Below are 24,182 nucleotides of genomic sequence, written 5' to 3' on the forward strand. Positions count from 1 at the left end.
GAAGCTGTCAGGAGCTGTCAGTCAGGAGCTATCAGTCAGGGGGTGTCAGTCAAGGGGTGTCAGTCAGGGGGCTATCAGTCAGGAGCTATCAGTTAGGAGCTGTCATTCAGGGGGTGTCAGTCAGAAGCTGTCAGTCAGGATCTGTCAGTCAGAAGCTATCAGTCAGGAGCTATCAGTCAGGGGGTGTCAGTCAAAAGCTGTCAGTCAGGGGGTGTCAGTCAGAAGGTGTCAGTCAGGGGGTGTCAGTCAGAAGCTGTCAGATAAGGGGTATCAGTCAGAAGCTGTCAGTCAGGAGCTGTCAGTCAGGGGGTGTCAGTCAGGGGGTGTCAGTCAGGAGCTGTCAGTTAGGGGGTGTCAGACAGGGGGTGTCAGTCAGGGGGTGTCAGTCAGGGGGGTGTCAGTCAGGAGCTGTCAGTCAGGGGGTGTCAGTCAGGGGGTGTCAGTCAGGAGCTGTCAGTCAGGGGGTGTCAGTCAGGAGCTGTCAGTCAGGGGTGTCAGTCAGGGGTGTCAGTCAGGAGCTGTCAGTCAGGGGGTGTCAGTCAGGGGTGTCAGTCAGGAGCTATCAGTCAGGGGGTGTTAGTCAAAAGCTGTCAGTCAGGAGCTGTCAGTCAGGGGGTGTCAGTCAGGAGCTGTCAGTCAGGCGGTGTCAGTCAGGAGCTGTCAGTCAGGGGGTGTCAGTCAGGGGTGTCAGTCAGGAGCTATCAGTCAGGGGTGTCAGTCAGGAGCTGTCAGTCAGGGGGTGTCAGTCAGGAGCTGTCAGTCAGGGGGTGTCAGTCAGGAGCTGTCAGTCAGGAGGTGTCAGTCAGGAGCTGTCAGTCAGGGGGTGTCAATCAGGAGCTGTCAGTCAGGGGGTGTCAGTCAGGGGGTGTCAGTCAGGGGGTGTCAGTCAGGGGTGTCAGTCAGGGGGTGTCAGTCAGGAGGTGTCAGTCAGGGCTGTCCGTCAGGGGGTGTCATTTAGGGGGTGTCAGTCAGAAGCTGTCAGTCAGGAGTTGTCAGTCAGGGGGTGTCATTTAGGGGGTGTCAGTCAGAAGCTGTCAGTCAGGGGGTGTCAGTCAGGAGCTATCAGTCAGGGGGTGTCAGTCAGAAGCTGTCAGTCAGGGGGTGTCAGTCAGAAGCTGTCAGTCATGGGGTGTCAGTCAGGAGCTGTCAGTCAGGGGGTGTCAGTCAGGAGCTGTCAGTCAGGGGGTGTCAGTCAGGGGGTGTCAGTCAGAAGCTGTCAGTCAGGGGTGTCAGTCATGGGGTGTCAGTCAGGGGGTGTCAGTCAGGAGCTGTCAGTCAGGGGGTGTCAGTCAGGGGGTGTCAGTCAGGGGTGTCAGTCAGGGGGTGTCAGTCAGGGGGTGTCAATCAGGGGGTGTCAGTCAGGGGGTGTCAGTCAGGGGGTGTCAGTCAGGGGGTGTCAGTCAGGAGCTGTCAGTCAGGGGTGTCAGTCAGGGGGTGTCAGTCAGGGTGTGTCAGTCAGAAGCTGTCAGTCAGGGGGTGTCAGTCAGGGGGTGTCAGTCAGGGGGTGTCAGTCAGGGGGTGTCTGTCAGGGGTGTCAGTCAGGGGGTGTCAGTCAGGGGGTGTCAGTCAGGGGGTGTCAGTCAGGGGGTGTCAGTCAGGGTGTGTCAGTCAGAAGCTGTCAGTCAGGGGGGTGTCAGTCCAGGGGTGTCAGTCAGGGGGTGTCAGTCAGGGGGTGTCTGTCAGGGGTGTCAGTCAGGGGGTGTCAGTCAGGAACTGTCAGTCAGGGGGTGTCAGTCAGGGGGTGTCAGTCAGGAGCTGTCAGTCAGGGGGTGTCAGTCAGGGGGGTGTCCAGGTCAGGGGGGTGTCAGTCAGAAGCTGTCAGTCAGGAGCTATCAGTCAGGGGTGTCAGTTAAGAGCTGGAGAAGCTAATTTATGACAACTCCTGAGTCTGGCACTCTCTCCGCCAGCTCAGGGGGAAAATAAAGATCGTCATCAAAAGCTGGTCTTTGTGAATGAGCCCCGGTGACTGTGTGACAGCGGCCTTAGGCCTCCTGCATATGATAGTATCCATTTGGAGATCTGCAATATCCGGATACTGGATGTGTGCCTTCTGCAATGTTCTCACTGCCGTCAGTAAAATATCTCTTCCTGTCTGCAAAAGCAACAAGAATAGGACGTTCTAGAATTTGGGAAAAGCCACGTGGATGCGGACAGCACGCGGATGACATTTTTGTGGACCCGTAGAAATGAGGCTGATTGTGGGAGGTTGCAGCTACGCCCCACACCAACCCCGATGTATCATTAGCTCGGGAGCCTGTGCCCGGCCGGGGTTCGCCTGCGCAGGGCGATGGAATACGGCGCGGCGGCCTCCTCCACTGAAGTGTTTAATGAGGCTACAGGAGAACAGCAGATAATATGCGGCTATAAAAATGCATTTTACTGCTGAAGTCGCTAATTAAGCCCCATATCCGAGAGCAGCTAAAACATGTTTGCAGGAAACAGAGCGTATTTTCAGATTAGAGGCGCATTCATTTGGACACCAGGAGTCGGGTATTTTGACAACACAGCCATAATTAGGAATTCTTGAAATCTCTCCAAAAAGCCGCTCGCAGACGGAGACTCGACATGAACAAGAGGTTGAGGAAATCCAGTTTTGCATTTTAACCATCTGTGATAAATGAGGCTCATGTATCGCAACCAAATACAAATGTGCAGCGCCGGCTGTGATCTCTGAGCCCTGTGCAGGCGCCAGGGTGGACCCGGTGGTATGGCTTAGCATTGTGTCCGCCATCGACTCCCAGGAAGTACAGCCCGCACTTAGTGGGCGACATTCACTAATGGATTTTTTAGAGAGCGTAAAATAGTCGGCCACTGTCTCCTGTTTATTCCCGTGTTCGCCAGTTGGGCCGTGACAAGAGCAGGGTGGGGGTCGTGTTCGGGGTCAATGCTGGGGCCCGGGACTTCCAACCCCTCCAAATTTAGTAATATTATTGCCTGGAACCAAGCAGGCTGGTGTTTAGCGCCTAATTTATGACGAGCGAATGTCACAATCCGAAATTACATGAATCTAACGGCAGCGCAGGGGGAACTAAGATCGGTGTTCATGTGCATGAGCCCTAAGACCATCAAGTCTGCCTCCCCCAGGGTCCCTATAGCATGTGGTGGGCTACTATCAAGACCTAATCCTTTTCACAGCTGAAGGTTTGGTACAGTCTAAGCTACAGACTGATACATTGTCTGCACCGATACATTGTAACAAACAGGAGACAGGTTCGTGCTGTAACAAAACTCAGCTGTAAATATAGGGTATTTAGAAGTGTTCAGTCTCTGAATGTTAACAAGAATGTTTCCATTCACTGACAACAAACAAAGATCTTTAAAAAATCTTGAATTGAAACAACATGTTTAAAAGTTGCAGAACTTCTTCGTTTTTACAGGAGGGATTTGCCCAGAGCACCCGCGGGGCCGGTTACAGGGTTAGGGGCTCATGCACACAAACTTATTTTTTTTCCGTGTCCGTTCAGTTATTTTTTTAGGAACTGAATCATTCATTTCAATGGGTCCGCAAAAAAAGTTAAACCGTGTGCATTCCCTTTCCGTATTTCCGTTCTGCAAAAAAAAAGAACATGTCCTATTATTGTCCACATTACGGACAAGGATAGGACTGTTCTATTAGGGGCCAGCTGTTCCGTTCCGCAAAATATGGAATGCACACGGACGTCATCCGTATTTTTTGCGGAGCCGTCTTTTGCGGACCACAGAATACATACAGTCGTGTGCATGAGCCCTTAGGACTAGCCAGCAAAGTGACCTCCTCCACTGATCTGTCCTCTGGATCCTGGGCGGAGTCCCCTTTTATAATACATATAATACATTCCTGAGCCCCCCAATAAATGAGGCGCTTCCTCCAGCAGCGCGGGGGCTGTCCAAGACCAATGTCTTCTGATATGACTGTCGCCCCAGCTGGTACTCACCACCGTCTGATGGTTCACCTGAATCACCTCGTCGCCGGCGTGGATCTTCTTGCACTGGTCGGCAGGAGACTGCGGGGAAAAAGAGTAAAAAATAGTCTGTATCACCCGGGACAAAGACTCTGCGCACTCCCCCTAAGTACCCCCGCTGGGGCACACAACCCCCATCATTTCTGCTCAGCTGTTTCCTAGTTCCTACCTATCACTGTATTTGGGGGGAGGGGGGATTATGGTTCATAAAACAAGTTCTGGAACATTATACAGGAGATACATTGTATCCACACAACACAACATCCTAGACTGCAGGCTGCACTGATACACTGTAACAAACTATCAGTGGAGGAGAGAGGTGTACTGGATTCTCTACACTGGATGCAATGGAACAAACCGCCCACAGCAACCAATCAAAGGAGTTCTGAAAAAGCGTGGAACCTGATTGGTTGCTATGGGCGACTAGTCCAGTTTTCCTTTGCACCAGTTTTGATAAATCTTCGGCCGTTTGACAGATGTCGAGTGAATAAGGCCTAAAATATTTCCACTGACTAACAGCAAGCAGAGATCTTGAAAATAAGGGATTGAATAACTAAGTGCATCAAGATGTAAATCTCCTGAAAAAGGCTTTCATCTCTGGAGCGGAGGAGTTCCCCTTTAAATGAGGAGGTCACAGAGTCACCCTGGGATTTCCTTCAGTGGTTTTATCCTTATTATAATGTTACAGTCGGGGAAGATCAAGGCGGGAGCTCCGAGACGTCTCCGGATCCCACCGAGTGCACAGATAAAAGGGACACAATCACACCGGCCGCGAGAGCGCAGAGGTCAGAGCGAGAGCACGGTGGCTGCGCAGATCCGCTCAGCATGCCCACCCCCCTGCAAGGGGCTCCACATAAAGAGGGCTCCCTACCCAAACTGAGGAGCAAACAGCTGCCCTGTGCCTCATCACCCACTCTGTGCCTCATCACCCACCCTGTGCCTCATTACCCGACCTGTGCCTCATCACCCATCCTGTGCCTCATCACCCATCCTGTGCCTCATCACCCACTCTGTGCCTCATCACCCACTCTGTGCCTCATCACCCACCCTGTGCCTCATTACCCGACCTGTGCCTCATCACCCATCCTGTGCCTCATCACCCATCCTGTGCCTCATCACCCACTCTGTGCCTCATCATCCACCCTGTGCCTCATCACCCATCCTGTGCCTCATCACCCACTCTGTGCCTCATCACCCACTCTGTGCCTCATCACCCACTCTGTGCCTCATCACCCACTCTGTGCCTCATCACCCAACCTGTGCCTCATCACCCAACCTGTGCCTCATCACCCAACCTGTGCCTCATCACCCAACCTGTGCCTCATCACCCAACCTGTGCCTCATCACCCACTCTGTGCCTCATCACCCACTCTGTGCCTCATCACCCACTCTGTGCCTCATCACCCACTCTGTGCCTCATCACCCATCCTGTGTCCCGTCATCCGTCCTGTGTCCCATCACGCGTCCTGTACCTCATCACCCATCCTGTGCCTCATCACCCGTCCTGTACCTCATCACCCACTCTGTGCCTCATCACCCATCCTGTGTCCCGTCATCCGTCCTGTGTCCCATCACCCGTCCTGTACCTCATCACCTATCCTGTGTCCCATCACCCGTCCTGTACCTCATAACCAGTCCTGTGCCTCATCACTCACCCTGTGCCTGTACCTCATCACTCACCCTGTGCCTGTACCTCATCACCCACCCTGTGCCTGTACCTCATCACCCACCCTGTGCCTGTACCTCATCACCCACCCTGTGCCTCATCTCCTGTGATAATGGACACCCCGGAATGGTTTACTACCTGCTCTGGGTTATGGGGCACATGTGGAGGGGTTTTCTAGATAAATGTAGATAAAGGAGAACCACTGCATACTGAAAAGTATAATTTTCTCACCATTCTCAAGATCTCTGCTTGCTGTCATTAAATGGGAATGTTCTAGAGACTAACAACCTGCCCTTCCCTAACACTTTAGGGTTTGTTACAGTTTAATCCAGTCTCAACGTTCCTCGGAGGTTCTCTACTGGGTTGAAGGACATTGGCGCAGTTTTGTGGATATTTTTCGGGTTCATTCGCCATCTTCTCAGTTATAAAATCTGCAGAGTTTACGGAGTCTCCTCGTATAAACTGGGGGGGCTCCATGTTATTAGGATGTCCCCGGGCTGGGATATAATGGAGACCGAGCGGCAAACTGGAATACTTTTTGGGTGCAACGTTTCATCACTTTTTGGGTGCACCGCCGCGTCCGTCATGACTTCACCACAGGTTTTCTCAATTTTCAATGGGAAAAAAAAATAAGTGAGGGAGGCGGTCACTGAACCACGCCGCCGCCGACCTGATCCGGCCGGATATTATATTATTACGGTTTACACACAACGCTTATCTGAGGTTTACATAAAGGAACACTCCAGGCAAGGGGGCGGAGCATGACACCAAAGGCAGAATCATACCCTGCCCCCCAGGCCTGCATGACACAACGTCCGGCTCTTTCCGGTTGCTCTGTGTACGGCTCCCGTGACCTCACAGATACAGAAATACAGAAATTATTCAGACACAAAACACTGCGATAAAGACGACGGAGCGTCTCACTTACGTTTTCCGTGGTCCCTGTGATGACGTGGAGTCCGTCGTACGTGGATTTGATGTACATCCCCTGGAAGAGAGAGGCATCATCCGGTCAGTGCTCGCTCATACACTTACATTGCCAGAAACATAAAACATCAGATAATACAAATGTGCGCCATATTCACCATTTAGCTTCTTCCGTCCGCGCCGTCACCAGTCAGCAAATCAGATGCAAAACTGGGGCAGAATTACGAAAGGCTTGTGCTACCCCCCCCCCCCCCCCCCCCCCCCCGTCCCCTCACCAGCGGGAAAAGAGTCGTCAAATGAAAAGTTCTGCTAGATACTTTGTGTGCCATTTTTTATATGTCTGCTTCTGCTTGCTGGCAGTGAATGGAAACATTTTTATTTACACCCCTAATATGTAAAAACCAACTCCAGTCTGATACACTTTACCTGCACTGACACATTGTAACAAGCCCTCAGCAGCCCTCCACTGCTCCCAGTACAGAGCATTGTGGTTTCCACTGCTCCCAGTACAGATCCTTGTGGTCTCCACTGCTCCCAGTATAGATCCTTGTGGTCTCCACTGATCCCAGTATAGATCCTCATGGTCTCCACTGGTCCCGATACAGATCCTTGTGGTCTCCACTGATCCCAGTATAGATCCTCATGGTCTCCACTGGTCCCGATACAGATCCTTGTGTTCTCCACTGGTCCCGATACAGATCCTTGTGGTCTCCTTTGCTCCCAGTAGATATCATTGTAGTTCCCACTGCTCCTGGTACACATTGTTGTGGTTCCCAGTACAGAACATTGTGGTTTCCACTGTTCCCAGTACAGATCCTTGTGTTCTCCACTGCTCCCAGTACAGATCCTTGTGGTCTCCACTGCTCCCAGTACAGATCCGTGTGTTCTCCACTGCTCCCAGTACAGATCCTTGTGTTCTCCACTGCTCCCAGTACAGATCCTTGTGGTCTCCACTGCTCCCAGTACAGATCCTTGTGTTCTCCACTGCTCCCAGTACAGATCCTTGTGGTCTCCACTGCTCCCAGTACAGATCCTTGTGTTCTCCACTGCTCCCAGTACAGATCCTTGTGTTCTCCACTGCTCCCAGTACAGATCCTTGTGTTCTCCACTGCTCCCTATACAGATCCTTGTGTTCTCCACTGCTCCCAGTATATATCGTTGTAGTTCCCACTGCTTCTGGTACACATTGTTGTGGCTTCCACTGCTCCCAGTAGATATCGTTGTAGTTCCCACTGCTCCCAGTACAGATTCTTGTGATCTCCACTGCTCCCAGTACAGAGCATTGTGGTTTCCACTGCTCCCAGTACAGATCCTACTGCTCCCAGTATAGATCCTTGTGGTCTCCACTGCTCCCAGAAAAGATCCTTGTGGTCTCCACTGCTCCCAGTACAGATCCTTGTGGCCTCCACTGCTCCCAGTATAGATCCTTGTGGTCTCCACTGCTCCCAGTATAGATCCTTGTGGCCTCCACTGCTCCCAGTATAGATCCTTGTGGTCTCCACTGCTCCCAGTATAGATCCTTGTGGTCTCCACTGCTCCCAGTATAGATCCTTTTGTTCTCCACTGCTCCCAGTATAGATCATTGTGTTCTCCACTGCTCCCAGTATAGATCCTTGTGGTCTCCACTGCTCCCAGTATAGATCCTTGTGTTCTCCACTGCTCCCAGTATAGATCATTGTGTTCTCCACTGCTCCCAGTATAGATCCTTGTGGTCTCCACTGCTCCCAGTATAGATCCTTGTGGTCTCCACTGCTCCCAGTATAGATCCTTGTGGCCTCCACTGCTCCCAGTATAGATCCTTGTGGTCTCCACTGCTCCCAGTATAGATCCTTGTGGTCTCCACTGCTCCCAGTATAGATCCTTGTGTTCTCCACTGCTCCCAGTATAGATCATTGTGTTCTCCACTGCTCCCAGTATAGATCCTTGTGGTCTCCACTGCTCCCAGTATAGATCCTTGTGGTCTCCACTGCTCCCAGTATAGATCCTTTTGTTCTCCACTGCTCCCAGTACAGATCCTTGTGGTCTCCACTGCTCCCAGTACAGATCTTTGTTGGGTGTACACTATATACAGCACCATTTCTTGTGTACACGCTCTCCCTCCGTCCTTGTGTCTCCTGCTCTGTACTGGGCTGGTTGGCCTCATATTCTCTGTTATCGGGTTATTTTGGTCGTATCATTTCCAGCTCATCCTTCAGACAGAAGCTCCAGAACTTATAACAACGAGATAAGAGTCACTGGCACCGCGGGCGCTCCTGGGGGCCGTTAACAGTGGGGCCCCTTCAAGTTCTTATCTCCTGGAATACAGCTCTGTCCTTCAAGGGAAGAAATGTCTCTGATGATGGAGTCTTAGGCCTCCGATATCAGCAGAAGTGAAGAGCGTCCATTACATCTCCAGGTAATCAGGAGAAGGGGGCAGACCTCCGAATAAACAGATAATGATAGATAGATAGATAGATAGATAGATAGATAGATAGATAGATCGATAATAGATAATAGATAATAGATAGATATGAGATTGATAGATAGATAATAGATAGGTAATAGATAGATAGATAATAGATAGATAGATAGATAGATAGATAATAGATAGATAATAGATAGATAGATAGATAGATAGATAGATAGATAATAGATAGATAGATAATAGATAGATAGATAGATAATAGATAGATAATAGATAGATAATAGATAGATAGATAATAGATAGATAATAAATAGATAATAGATAGATATATAATAGATAGATAAATATGTGATAGATAGAAGATAACAAACAAAATATTGGGCAGCACTGCAGGCAAAGTGGAAAAGTGGAGTGCCAGTGGCCACGGAAGTGATCCAGCATCCAGATCAATATAAAAATGAAAAATTCCACGGCACTTCCAAGAAACAATTGATGTGTTTATTACACCAGGTGCGACGTTTTGGTCCTCTCAATGGATCCTCATTGCTTGAAAAAGGTTCCATTGAGAAACGTCGCACCTGGTGTAATAAACACATCAATTGTTTCTTGGAAGTGCCGTGGAATTTTTCATTTTTAGATAGATATGTGATAGATAGATAGATAGATAGATAGATAGATAGATAGATAGATAGATAATAGATAGATAGATAGATAATAGATAGATATATAGATAGATAATAGATAGATAGATAGATAGATAATAGATAGATAGATAGATAGATAGATAGATAGATAGATAATAGATAGATAGATAATAGATAGATAGATAGATAGATAGATAGATAGATAGATAGATAGATATGAGATAGATAATAGATAATAGATAGATAGATAATAGATAGATAGATAGATAGATAATAGATAGGAGATAGATAATAGATAGATAATAGATAGATAATAGATAGATATGAGATAGATAGATAGATAGATAGATAGATGATAGATAGGAGATAGATAATAGATAGATAGATAATAGATAGATAGATAGATAGATAATAGATAGGAGATAGATAATAGATAGATAATAGATAGATAATAGATAGATATGAGATAGATAGATAATATATAATAGATAGATAATAGATAGATAATAGATAGATAGATAATATATAATAGATAGATAATAGATAGATGATAGATAGATAGATAGATAGATAGATGATAGATAGATAGATAGATAATAGATAGATAGATAATAGATAGATAGATACGAATATGACTAAAGAAGAAAACGTTACTCTCTAAAACTCAAATAGAATGATCAAAATAGAAGACAAGTCGGAGCCATATTGACTGAGGACACAATGAGCAGAAGCTGCCCGTCAGTTGGAGGATGTGGTGGTGCATGAACATCAGGGACCCTAAATATAAGATTATGGACTCTATATGGACTCTATATGGACTCTATATAAACTCTATATGGACTCTATACGCACAGTTTTTGAGGTGTCCTTGAAAGTAATGACTGATTAGGATCTATTGAATATCTTACAGTGGGACATCCAACCACCAGGCCGCCCCATAACCTCCGGTGGTGACTCCGTCTTTACCCCCATCAGGACTTTCCTTGATAAAGCGCTCTGGCTATTTGCCTGTCATTGACATAGTAACAAAGTAACATAGTACATAAGGCCGAAAAAAGACATTTGTCCATCCAGTTCGGCCTGTTATCCTGCAAGTTGATCCAGAGGAAGGCAAAAAACCCTCTGAGGTAGAAGCCAATTTTCCTCACTTTAGGGGAATAAAAAATTCCTTCCCGACTCCAATCAGGCATCAGACTAACGATGACACCATAGACTTTTTAACCAAACTAAACACGACCCTTATTCCTGCCGCAGCCACTTTGGGGTCATTTAATGTTGTCAGCCTATATACATCCATCTCCCATGAGAACGGCATCGGGGCCTTGGAGACGTCTGAGGACACCCCCGAGTGCCAAGAGCCGTTGCTTCATTTACTGGAGGTGATCTTGACTGACCCCAGTGATTTTTATAGCAGTGCCGGGGGACCGCCATGGGTTCTAACGTCGCTCCAACTTATGCCAGTATCTTTATGAACTGCTTTGAAGCGGAGGTTGTCTATAAATCTGCACATCATTCCCGTCTGTCATGCTGGTGGCGATACACTGGAGATGGTTTACTGTCTGTGTTCTGCAGGAACTGAACAATCACAGTCCGGATGTGCCCTTCACTATGGGGGACGTGAAGCAGTGAATTGCAGCTCCTGGGCGATCTGATCAGGAGTGAAGGCACACAGATTATTTCTGACTTGCAGGTGAAAGCTACAGACAAGAATCATTTACTGCATTTTAAGAGTTTCCACCCGAGGAACGCAGTGGCGTCTCGACCAAAGTCACAGGTGTTGAGGGTGAAAGGACGGTCAGTAATGATGGGGCATGTCACCAGAGACTTGATGAGATGAGGACTTAATGTCTGAGAAGGAGCACAGGTACTGGAAGGACACAAAAGAAGAGCTTTGAATCCACAGGGAACATAAAATGTTGTCTCCATCATCTTTCTTAGTGGCCTGGACCTTAAAGGATTCATTGGGTGGTGTAATAGAAATCCAGAAATCTCACCCACTTCTCTTCATAAACATCCATTAGATAGAAAGAAACCGAGTCGCAGCCTCCATTCCAGTCTGAACAGCGTCCAATTCACCCTGATCCCCACATCTTAATTCCTACATCCTGATCACTACACGCTGATCTATACTTCCTGATCCCTACATGCTGATCTATACTTCCTGATCCCTACACACTGATCTATACTTCCTGATCCCTACATGCTGATCTATACTTCCTGATCCCTACATGCTGATCTATACTTCCTGATCACTAGATGCTGATCTATACTTCCTGATCCCTACATGCTGATCTATACTTCCTGATCCCTACACGCTGATCTATACTTCCTGATCCCTACATGCTGATCTATACTTCCTGATCACTACATGCTGATCTATACTTCCTGATCCCTACATGCTGATCTATACTTCCTGATCCCTACACGCTGATCTATACTTCCTGATCCCTACACGCTGATCTATACTTCCTGATCCCTACATGCTGATCTATACTTCCTGATCACTACATGCTGATCTATACTTCCTGATCCCTACATGCTGATCTATACTTCCTGATCCCTACACGCTGATCTATACTTCCTGATCCCTACATGCTGATCTATACTTCCTGATCACTACATGCTGATCTATACTTCCTGATCCCTACACGCTGATCTATACTTCCTGATCTATACATCCTGCTCACTACACGCTGATCTATACTTCCTGATCTATACTTCCTGATCACTACATGCTGATCTATACTTCCTGATCACTACACTCTGATCTATACTTCCTGATCCCCACATCTTAATTCCTACATCCTGATCACTACAAGCTGATCTATACTTCCTGATCCCTACATGCTGATCTATACTTCCTGATCACTACACGCTGATCTATACTTCCTGATCCCTACATGGTGATCTATACTTCCTGATCACTACATGCTGATCTATACTTCCTGATCCCTACATGCTGATCTATACTTCCTGATCACTACATGCTGATCTATACTTCCTGATCCCTACACGCTGATCTATACTTCCTGATCTATACATCCTGCTCACTACACGCTGATCTATACTTCCTGATCTATACTTCCTGATCACTACATGCTGATCTATACTTCCTGATCCCTACATGCTGATCTATACTTCCTGATCACTACACGCTGATCTATACTTCCTGATCACTACATGCTGATCTATACTTCCTGATCCCTACACGCTGATCTATACTTCCTGATCCCTACACGCTGATCTATACTTCCTGATCTATACATCCTGCTCACTACACGCTGATCTATACTTCCTGATCACTACACTCTGATCTATACTTCCTGATCCCTACACACTGATCTATACTTCCTGATCACTACATGCTGATCTATACTTCCTGATCACTACACGCTGATCTATACTTCCTGATCACTACACGCTGATCTATACTTCCTGATCCCTACACTCTGATCTATACTTCCTGATCCCTACATGCTGATCTATACTTCCTGATCCCTACATGCTGATCTATACTTCCTGATCACTACACGCTGATCTATACTTCCTGATCCCTACACGTTGATCTATACTTCCTGATCCCTACACGCTGATCTATACTTCCTGATCCCTACACGCTGATCTATACTTCCTGATCCCTACATGCTGATCTATACTTCCTGATCCCTACATGCTGATCTATACTTCCTGATCCCTACACGCTGATCTATACTTCCTGATCCCTACACGCTGATCTATACTTCCTGATCCCTACACGCTGATCTATACTTCCTGATCCCCACACCTTAATTCCTACATCCTGATCCCTACATGCTGATCTATACTTCCTGATCCCTACGCTCTTATCTATACTTCCTGATCACTACACTCTGATCTATACCTCCTGATCCCTACATGCTGATCTATACTTCCTGATCCTTACATGCTGATCTATACTTCCTGATCCCTACACGCTGATCTATACTTCCTGATCCCTACACGCTGATCTATACTTCCTGATCCCTACACGCTGATCTATACTTCCTGATCCCTACACGCTGATCTATACTTCCTGATCCCTACACGCTGATCTATACTTTCTGATCCCTACACGCTGATCTATACTTCCTGATCCCTACACGCTGATCTATACTTCCTGATCACTACACGCTGATCTATACTTCCTGATCACTACACGCGGATCTATACTTCCTGATCCCTACACGCTGATCTATACTTCCTGATCACTACACGCTGATCTATACTTCCTGATCCCTACACTCTGATCTATACTTCCTGATCCCTACATGCTGATCTATACTTCCTGATCCCTACACGCTGATCTATACTTCCTGATCCCTACATGCTGATCTATACTTCCTGATCCCCACACCTTAATTCCTACATCCTGATCCCTACATGCTGATCTATACTTCCTGATCCCTACATGCTGATCTATACTTCCTGATCCCCACACCTTAATTCCTACATCCTGATCCCTACATGCTGATCTATACTTCCTGATCCCTACATGCTGATCTATACTTCCTGATCCCTACACGCTGATCTATACTTCCTGATCCCTACACGCTGATCTATACTTCCTGATCTATACATCCTGCTCACTACACGCTGATCTATACTTCCTGATCTATACTTCCTGATCACTACACTCTGATCTATACTTCCTGATCCCTACACGCTGATCTATACTTCCTGATCACTACATGCTGATCTATACTTCCTGATCCCTACACGCTGATCTATACTTCCTGATCACTACACGCTGATCTATACTTCCTGATCACTACACGCTGATCTATACTTCCTGATCCCTACACTCTGATCTATACTTCCTGATCCCTACATGCTGATCTATACTTCCTGATCCCTACATGCTGATCTATACTTCCTGATCACTACACGCTGATCTATACTTCCTGATCCCTACACGTTGATCTATACTTCCTGATCCCTACACGCTGATCTATACTTCCTGATCCCTACACGCTGATCTATACTTCCTGATCCCTACACGCTGATCTATACTTCCTGATCCCTACATGCTGATCTATACTTCCTGATCCCTACATGCTGATCTATACTTCCTGATCCCTACACGCTGATCTATACTTCCTGATCCCTACACGCTGATCTATACTTTCTGATCCCCACACCTTAATTCCTACATCCTGATCCCTACATGCTGATCTATACTTCCTGATCACTACACTCTGATCTATACTTCCTGATCCCTACATGCTGATCTATACTTCCTGATCCCTACACGCTGATCTATACTTCCTGATCCCTACACGCTGATCTATACTTCCTGATCCCTACATGCTGATCTATACTTCCTGATCCCTACACGCTGATCTATACTTCCTGATCCCTACATGCTGATCTATACTTCCTGATCCCTACACGCTGATCTATACTTCCTGATCCCTACACGCTGATCTATACTTCCTGATCCCCACACCTTAATTCCTACATCCTGATCCCTACATGCTGATCTATACTTCCTGATCCCTACACTCTGATCTATACTTCCTGATCACTACACTCTGATCTATACTTCCTGATCCCTACATGCTGATCTATACTTCCTGATCCTTACATGCTGATCTATACTTCCTGATCCCTACATGCTGATCTATACTTCCTGATCCCTACACGCTGATCTATACTTCCTGATCCCTACACGCTGATCTATACTTCCTGATCCCTACATGCTGATCTATACTTCCTGATCCCTACACGCTGATCTATACTTCCTGATCCCTACACGCTGATCTATACTTCCTGATCCCTACACGCTGATCTATACTTCCTGATCACTACATGCTGATCTATACTTCCTGATCCCTACATTCTGATCTATACTTCCTGATCCCTACATGCTGATCTATACTTCCTGATCACTACACGCTGATCTATACTTCCTGATCACTACATGCTGATCTATACTTCCTGATCCCTACATGCTGATCTATACTTCCTGATCCCTACACTCTGATCTATACTTCCTGATCACTACACGCGGATCTATACTTCCTGATCACTACACGCTGATCTATACTTCCTGATCCCTACATGCTGATCTATACTTCCTGATCCCTACACGCTGATCTATACTTCCTGATCCCTACATGCTGATCTATACTTCCTGATCCCTACATGCTGATCTATACTTCCTGATCCCTACATGCTGATCTATACTTCCTGATCCCTACATGCTGATCTATACTTCCTGATCACTAGATGCTGATCTATACTTCCTGATCCCTACATGCTGATCTATACTTCCTGATCACTACATGCTGATCTATACTTCCTGATCCCTACATGCTGATCTATACTTCCTGATCCCTACACGCTGATCTATACTTTCTGATCCCTACACGCTGATCTAATCTTCCTGATCCCTACACGCTGATCTATACTTCCTGATCCCTACACGCTGATCTATACTTCCTGATCACTACAAGCTGATCTATACTTCCTGATCACTACATGCTGATCTATACTTCCTGATCCCTACATGCTGATCTATACTTCCTGATCCCTACACTCTGATCTATACTTCCTGATCCCTACATGCTGATCTATACTTCCTGATCACTACATGCTGATCTATACTTCCTGATCCCTACACGCTGATCTATACTTCCTGATCACTACAGGCTGATCTATACTTCCTGATCCCTACATGCTGATCTATACTTCCTGATCCCTACACGCTGATCTATACTTCCTGATCCCTACACGCTGATCTATACTTCCTGATCCCTACATGCTGATCTATACTTCCTGATCCCTACACGCTGATCTATACTTCCTGATCCCTACATGCTGATCTATACTTCCTGATCCCTACACGCTGATCTATACTTCCTGATCACTACATGCTGATCTATACTTCCTGATCCCTACACGCTGATCTATACTTCCTGATCACTACATGCTGATCTATACTTCCTGATCCCTACATGCTGATCTATACTTCCTGATCCCTACATGCTGATCTATACTTCCTGATCCTTACATGCTGATCTATACTTCCTGATCACTACATGCTGATCTATTCTTCCTGATCCCCACACCTTAATTCCTACATCCTGATCCCTACACGCTGATCTATACTTCCTGATCACTACACGCTGATCTATACTTCCTGATCCCTACACGCTGATCTATACTTCCTGATCCCTACACGCTGATCTATACTTCCTGATCCCTACATGCTGATCTATACTTCCTGATCCTTACATGCTGATCTATACTTCCTGATCCTTACATCTTGCTCCCTAGGCTTTGATCACTACACTATGGTCCATCCTAAATAATGCTTTGCATGTATTCCCAAAAGCTGTCTATCAGTGGCAATGTTTAGTTTATTATTCCCTGACTCAGCAGAGGGAACTAGCTTTCGCTTTTAAGGGAGGAGCTTTCTAGATAGCATCAGTTTGTTTTGGGCTTTGCTTGATAGAGAAGCAGATGCCTACGAGCCTCTGAGAAGCTGGTGGCCAGGAAAGACTACTTCTCCAGGAGAAACGTCATTCCTATGCAGGACAGAATCCGTGAGGGAAGGAGAAGCAGATATCTCCAGAGGCGGCCTAGGATCACCAGGCCATGCGTGTTAGCAAGGTATTCGCTGTTTATGGCTATAGACTTTGCTGCTTGTGGAAGGATTAACAATTAATGGCCCCTTCCACACTTATATAACTGATTGGATGGTTTGTAGGATTTGACCTCAACGTGGTAACTGCAGTACTTATTTTTGAGAGTTTTGCACTCTTGTGATCATCTTGGAAAGGTTGTATTGTTGTTGTTTGCCTATGCAGCGGCCCCATAAAGAGCCGGTGTAGAGGATAGGAGTGGTAGTGGCCCCGATGAAGTGTAGTGTCACGATGCACTCCTCCCTGAGGAGTGGAATTATAGTACTGAAGAAGGAGGCCAAAGCTAAGTGTAACAAAGTCTTTTTTTTTTACTAAGTGCAACATAGAACTGGAAATACACACAGTAACAGCGAGCTTTAAGTGCAATTATTCTCTGTATCAGCAAGGAATCTGGAGGCAGGATGGATAGCTGCAGTTCTGCACTTAGGTGATACTGGCCTAGTGGTTGTTTGGTGATGGGTGGCTTGGCTGTAGTCCCTCACCTTACAGCAGTGTCTGTAGATGCTGATGTAGCAGGTCACGCCGCTGTCTAAGATCTCAAAGCTTTACTTGAGGACAATTGGAGCAGTTCTCACTGGACAATTTGGTAACAGGAGCAGGAGCTCTGCAGGTTGCCTCCTCTCCTCTGTGTCCATACAAGAACTACCCCTCTGGGCAGGGAGCAGGACCAGCCCACTCCAACCAAGAGGGTGGGGACAGAGTGGTTAACCCTTTTCCTTTTAACCTTTCCTTGCTGGGAAATAAGGCAAGAAGAACAATAAATAATCTGTAGTACCCCCAGGTCTGAGGAACTACACCTATCTACAGCCATTGGGAAGAGACTGCATTGTGACTTGCCTTTGAACTGTGCCTTGATATCATTGGGTGTACTACAACTCCCATTCTTTAAGAGTTTTGTTTATTTTCTACAATCGGCCCGGTTACTGACTCCAGGACCATCACTGGTCACAGCTCCCACACCTCCTGCCTACCACCCGTACAACACTTATTACACCAAGGGCCGCAGGAGTCCCAAAATGAGGGTGTGCCCAGAGGGAAGAAGAGGTGTGTGTCCCTATCACTACCCACCCCTAGGGAGCATCAGTGCGAGGACTGCCACTATGAATGTTTATTGCACCCAGAGCCATTACCACTCCCATCCTCTGCTCCCACTTCTCTAGGGCTTGCAGCACATACTCGTAGGCTGATGTAGTTGGTGTCCTAGCTTGTTCCATAAATGCTGAATTGGTGATAGATCTGGTGACTGGGCGGTCAATCTGGAGGAGACATTCCTGGAAAAATGGAAGCCGTGCCATGAGAGGAACACATGTCGTATCACTACTAGGGGTGACTAATTGTCAGATGCGATGGCTTCCCCGATCATCACACCAGCAGCTTTCAGCCCTGCCATGAGAGGAACATGTGGCAGCAGGATGTCCTGCAGATATCACTGAGCTGTTAGTGTCCTTGTATCACTACTAGTGGTGATCGACTGTCGTATGTGATGGCTTCCCCGATCATCACACCAGCAGTTGTCAGCCCTGCCATGAGAGGGACACATGTGGTGGCAGGATGTCCTGCAGATATCACTGAGCTGTTAGTGTCCTCGTATCACTACTAGGGGTGACCGGCTGTGGTATGCGATGGCTCCCCCGATCATCACACCAGCAGTTGTCGGCCCTGCCATGAGAGGAACATGTGGCAGCAGGATGTCCTGCACATATCACTGAGCTGTTAGTGTCCTCGTATCACTACTAGTGGTGACCGACTGTCATATGTGATGGCTTCCCCGATCATCACACCAGCAGTTGTCGGCCCTGCCATGAGAGGGACATGTGGCGGCAGGAAGTCCTGCAGATATCACTGAGCTGTTAGTGTCCTCGTATCACTACTAGGGGTAATCGACTGTCATATGTGATGGCTTCCCCGATCATCACACCAGCAGCTGTCAGCCCTGCCATGAGAGGAACATGTGGCGGCAAGAAGTCCTGCACATATCACTGAGCTGTTAGTGTCCTCGTATCACTACTAGTGGTGATCGACTGTCATATGTGATGGCTTCCCCGATCATCACACCAGCTTCTCTCAGTCCAATGATGCGCCTCCTCTCAAAGTCTGTCAACTGGGCAAAATGTCTTTGAGTCCATTGTAGAGGCATGTCTAGCAGTCACTAATCTCTCACCAAGAGGTACAGGACCCAAAAGTAGCCTCTGAGAGCCTTTTTATAGGGCAGCGGGAAGGCACTTTCATGCCCTCTTGTGTTATGACCCAGTGTCTAATCAGACCAGACCTGTAATCATTTACATATCTGCCCGAGATATAACGACAGGAGGAGTCTGGGGGCGGTATTTTTTACTTTATCAATCACAGTAGATATGACTGCAGCATGAATTATAATACGCGCTCTACAACCACAACACAAGAGAAGCCGCTGGTTACTTCATTCACGCTGATGTCACCTTCAGGGTCTGTCTGACACATGCAGCGCTGAATTTCCCATTAGGAATGGCAGGCGGCAGAGGCGGCCACAGACAACTCCTGCCAGAGCTCGCAGCCGCCATATAATCCTATATTCCGCTCCGTGTAGCCCATGGGTTTATTTCATTGCTTTGTTGAATTACAGGGCGTGGCCTGAGTCAGAGGGCCCCCACAGCTCCGCCCAGTGGCATGCCCGGGGGGGGGGGGGGGGGGGCGCGCGCCCCGGGTGTCGGCTCTGACGGGGGTGCCAGCAGGCCCAGAAGGAATGAGCGCTTCCATCAATACAGATGGAAGCGTTCATTGCTGAAGTGCTGACACCCGTGACCCAGTCCCAAATACTGCGGCAGGGCAGGGAGCGGAGCGCATAGTTCCCTGCCCCGCCGCCGATCACCGCACCAGGCTTCAGGCCTAAGCGTTAGTGAAATCCAGGTGCAGGTGCGCGTGATGACGTCATCGCACGCCCCTGTGTCGGGACTCAGCAGCACAGTGCCGGGACTCTGCAAGCAAGTGCAGGTAAGTATTTAGCTTTTAGGGTTTCTTTCTTTCTTTTTTCTTTTATGTGGCAACTTTGGGGGACATGAGGGCGCCGGGGTGGACAGAGGACGTGTGGGGGCAAACTTTTATTTTATAATGTGGCAACTTTGGGGGACATGGGGGGGTGCACACAGGAGGACGTGGGGGGAATATGGTGGGATACTGTGTGACACAGTGGGGGGGCAATTTATTATGGGAGGGATGGCAATGTGGGGGACAATACTGTGTGGGGGGACACTACTGTGTGGGGGACACTACTGTGTGGGGGACACTACTGTGTGGGGGGCAGCATGGGGGACACTACTGTGTGGGGGGCAGCATGGGGGACACTACTGTGTGGGGGGCAGCGTGGGGGACACTACTGTGTGGGGGGCAGCGTGGGGGACACTACTGTGTGGGGGACACTACTGTGTGGGGGGCGGCATGGGGGACACTACTGTGTGGGGGGCAGCGTGGGGGACACTACTGTGTGGGGGGCAGCGTGGGGGACACTACTGTGTGGGGGCAGCGTGGGGGGACACTACTGTGTGGGGGAAATTACTGTGTGGGGGACACTACTGTGTGGGGGAAATAACTGTGTGGGGGACACTACTGTGTGGGGGGCAGTGTGGGGGACACTACTGTGTGGGGGGCAGCGTGGGGGACACTACTGTGTGGGGGAAATAACTGTGTGGGGGGCAGTGTGGGGGACACTACTGTGTGGGGGAAATAACTGTGTGGGGGACACTACTGTGTGGGGGGCAGCGTGGGGGACACTACTGTGTGGGGGGCAGCGTGGGGGACACTACTGTGTGGGGGACACTACTGTGTGGGGGGCGGCATGGGGGACACTACTGTGTGGGGGGCAGCGTGGGGGACACTACTGTGTGGGGGCAGCGTGGGGGGACACTACTGTGTGGGGGAAATTACTGTGTGGGGGACACTACTGTGTGGGGGAAATAACTGTGTGGGGGACACTACTGTGTGGGGGGCAGTGTGCGGGAAACTACTGTGTGGGGGGCAGCGTGGGGGACACTACTGTGTGGGGGAAATAACTGTGTGGGGGACACTACTGTGTGGGGGGCAGAGTGGGGGACACTACTGTGTGGGGGACACTACTGTGTGGGGGGCAACATGGGGGACACTACTGTGTGGGAGAAATAACTGTGTGGGGGACACTACTGTGTGGGGGCAGTGTGGGGGGACACTACTGTGTGGGGGGACTACTGTGTGGGGGCAGTGTGGGGGACACTACTGTGTGGGGGCAGTGTGGGGGGACACTACTGTGTGGGGACAGCGTGGGGGGACACTACTGTGTGGGGGGCAGCGTGGGGGGACACTACTGTGTGGGGGAAATAACTGTGTGGGGGACACTACTGTGTGGGGGGCAGCATGGGGGGACACTACTGTGTGGGGGAAATAACTGTGTGGGGGACACTACTGTGTGGGGGGCAGCGTGGGGGACACTACTGTGTGGGGGAAATAACTGTGTGGGGGACACTACTGTGTGGGGGGCAGCGTGGGGGACACTACTGTGTGGGGGGCAGCGTGGGGGACACTACTGTGTGGGGGCAGCGTGGGGGGACACTACTGTGTGGGGGGGACTACTGTGTGGGGGAAATTACTGTGTGGGGGACACTACTGTGTGGGGGGCAGTGTGGGGGACACAACTGTGTGGGGGGCAGCGTGGGGGACACTACTGTGTGGGGGAAATAACTGTGTGGGGGGCAGTGTGGGGGACACTACTGTGTGGGGGAAATAACTGTGTGGGGGACACTACTGTGTGGGGGGCAGCATGGGGGACACTACTGTGTGGGGGGCAGCGTGGGGGACACTACTGTGTGGGGGGCAGCGTGGGGGACACTACTGTGTGGGGGGCAGTGTGCGGGAAACTACTGTGTGGGGGGCAGCGTGGGGGACACTACTGTGTGGGGGAAATAACTGTGTGGGGGACACTACTGTGTGGGGGGCAGAGTGGGGGACACTACTGTGTGGGGGACACTACTGTGTGGGGGGCAACATGGGGGACACTACTGTGTGGGGGAAATAACTGTGTGGGGGACACTACTGTGTGGGGGGGCAGCGTGGGGGACACTACTGTGTGGGGGAAATAACTGTGTGGGGGACACTACTGTGTGGGGGCAGTGTGGGGGGACACTACTGTGTGGGGGGACTACTGTGTGGGGGCAGTGTGGGGGACACTACTGTGTGGGGGCAGTGTGGGGGGACACTACTGTGTGGGGACAGCGTGGGGGGACACTACTGTGTGGGGGGACACTACTGTGTGGGGGAAATAACTGTGTGGGGGACACTACTGTGTGGGGGGCAGCATGGGGGGACACTACTGTGTGGGGGAAATAACTGTGTGGGGGACACTACTGTGTGGGGGGCAGCGTGGGGGACACTACTGTGTGGGGGAAATAACTGTGTGGGGGACACTACTGTGTGGGGGGCAGCGTGGGGGACACTACTGTGTGGGGGAAATAACTGTGTGGGGGGACTACTGTGTGGGGGCAGCGTGGGGGACACTACTGTGTGGGGGGCAGTGTGGGGGACACTACTGTGTGGGGGGCAGTGTGGGGGGACACTACTGTGTGGGGACAGCGTGGGGGGACACTACTGTGTGGGGGGCAGCGTGGGGGACACTACTGTGTGGGGGAAATAACTGTGTGGGGGACACTACTGTGTGGGGGGCAGCATGGGGGGACACTACTGTGTGGGGGAAATAACTGTGTGGGGGACACTACTGTGTGGGGGGCAGCGTGGGGGGACACTACTGTGTGGGGGAAATAACTGTGTGGGGGACACTACTGTGTGGGGGGCAGCGTGGGGGACACTACTGTGTGGGGGAAATAACTGTGTGGGGGGACTACTGTGTGGGGGCAGTGTGGGGGACACTACTGTGTGGGGGGCAGTGTGGGGGACACTACTGTGTCGGGGGACACTACTGTGTGGGGGGCAGCGTGGGGGGACACTACTGTGTGGGGGCAGCGTGGGGGGACACTACTGTGTGGGGGGCAGCGTGGGGGGACATTACTGTGTGGGGGGCAGCGTGGGGGACACTACTGTGTGGGGGGCAGTGTAGGGGACACTACTGTGTGGGGGGCAGCGTGGGGGGACACTACTGTGTGGGGGCAGCGTGGGGGGACACTACTATGTGGGGGGCAGCTTGGGGGGACACTACTGTGTGGGGGACACTACTGTGTGGGGGCAGCGTGGGGGAACACTACTGTGTGGGGGGACTACTGTGTGGGGGCAGTGTGGGGAAAATTACTGTATGGTGGACACTACTGTGTGGGGGGCAGCGTGGGGGGACACTACTGTGTGGGGGGCAGCGTGGGGGGACACTACTGTGTCGGGGGACACTACTGTGTGGGGGGACACTACTGTGTGGGGGGCAGCGTGGGGGGACATTACTGTGTGGGGGGCAGCGTGGGGGGACACTACTGTGTGCGGGGACTACTGTGTGGGGGGCAGCATGGGGGTGTTGCTATTAAGGAGGCAGTGTTGGGGCCAGTCTATTATTTCTGGGGACACTATACAGGGATTATTACCTGGAGCACAATATAAGGTGTTATTATTATTACTGGGGGTCTCTAGGGGACGTTATAGCTGCTGTGGACACTATAGGACATTTGGGGGGATTTATCAGACTGGTGTAAAGTAGATCTGGCTTAGTCGCCCATAGCAGCCAATCAGATTCCACCTTTCATATTTGACAGCTCTTTTGGAAATCCAGTTCTACTTTACACCAATTTGATAAATGACCCCAATTATGTCTATTAGGGTCACTATTTTTTCAGCAGTACAGTACCTGGGGCATTGGGGGGCACAACGGGCACAGTATTGGGGGTGGCAGCAGGATGACGCTGTGGGGACACCAGGATGAGGAGGTTGATGGAAAAATTAAGAAATCTAACGTGTCTGTGTAACAAACTCTGCAGAGACGAGATGCGGCTGAAAGAA

At 49.5% G+C, this 24,182-nt stretch overlaps 1 protein-coding gene across 1 annotated transcript in view; it reads right to left on the minus strand.

The window, feature by feature from the left end:
• The window catches only part of LOC120977959 (connector enhancer of kinase suppressor of ras 2-like), a 535,146-nt gene that overhangs the window by 140,812 nt on the left and 370,152 nt on the right, over positions 1-24,182 (minus strand). The window contains exons 6-7 of the mRNA XM_040406152.1: positions 6,536-6,595; positions 3,915-3,983 (exon numbers count right to left, since the gene is read on the minus strand). Coding sequence (XP_040262086.1) covers positions 3,915-3,983; positions 6,536-6,595 — 129 coding nt within the window. The remainder of the gene's footprint in view (positions 1-3,914; positions 3,984-6,535; positions 6,596-24,182) is intronic.

Source organism: Bufo bufo, chromosome 8 (assembly GCF_905171765.1).
Source record: "Bufo bufo chromosome 8, aBufBuf1.1, whole genome shotgun sequence".
Lineage (NCBI taxonomy): Eukaryota > Metazoa > Chordata > Amphibia > Anura > Bufonidae > Bufo > Bufo bufo.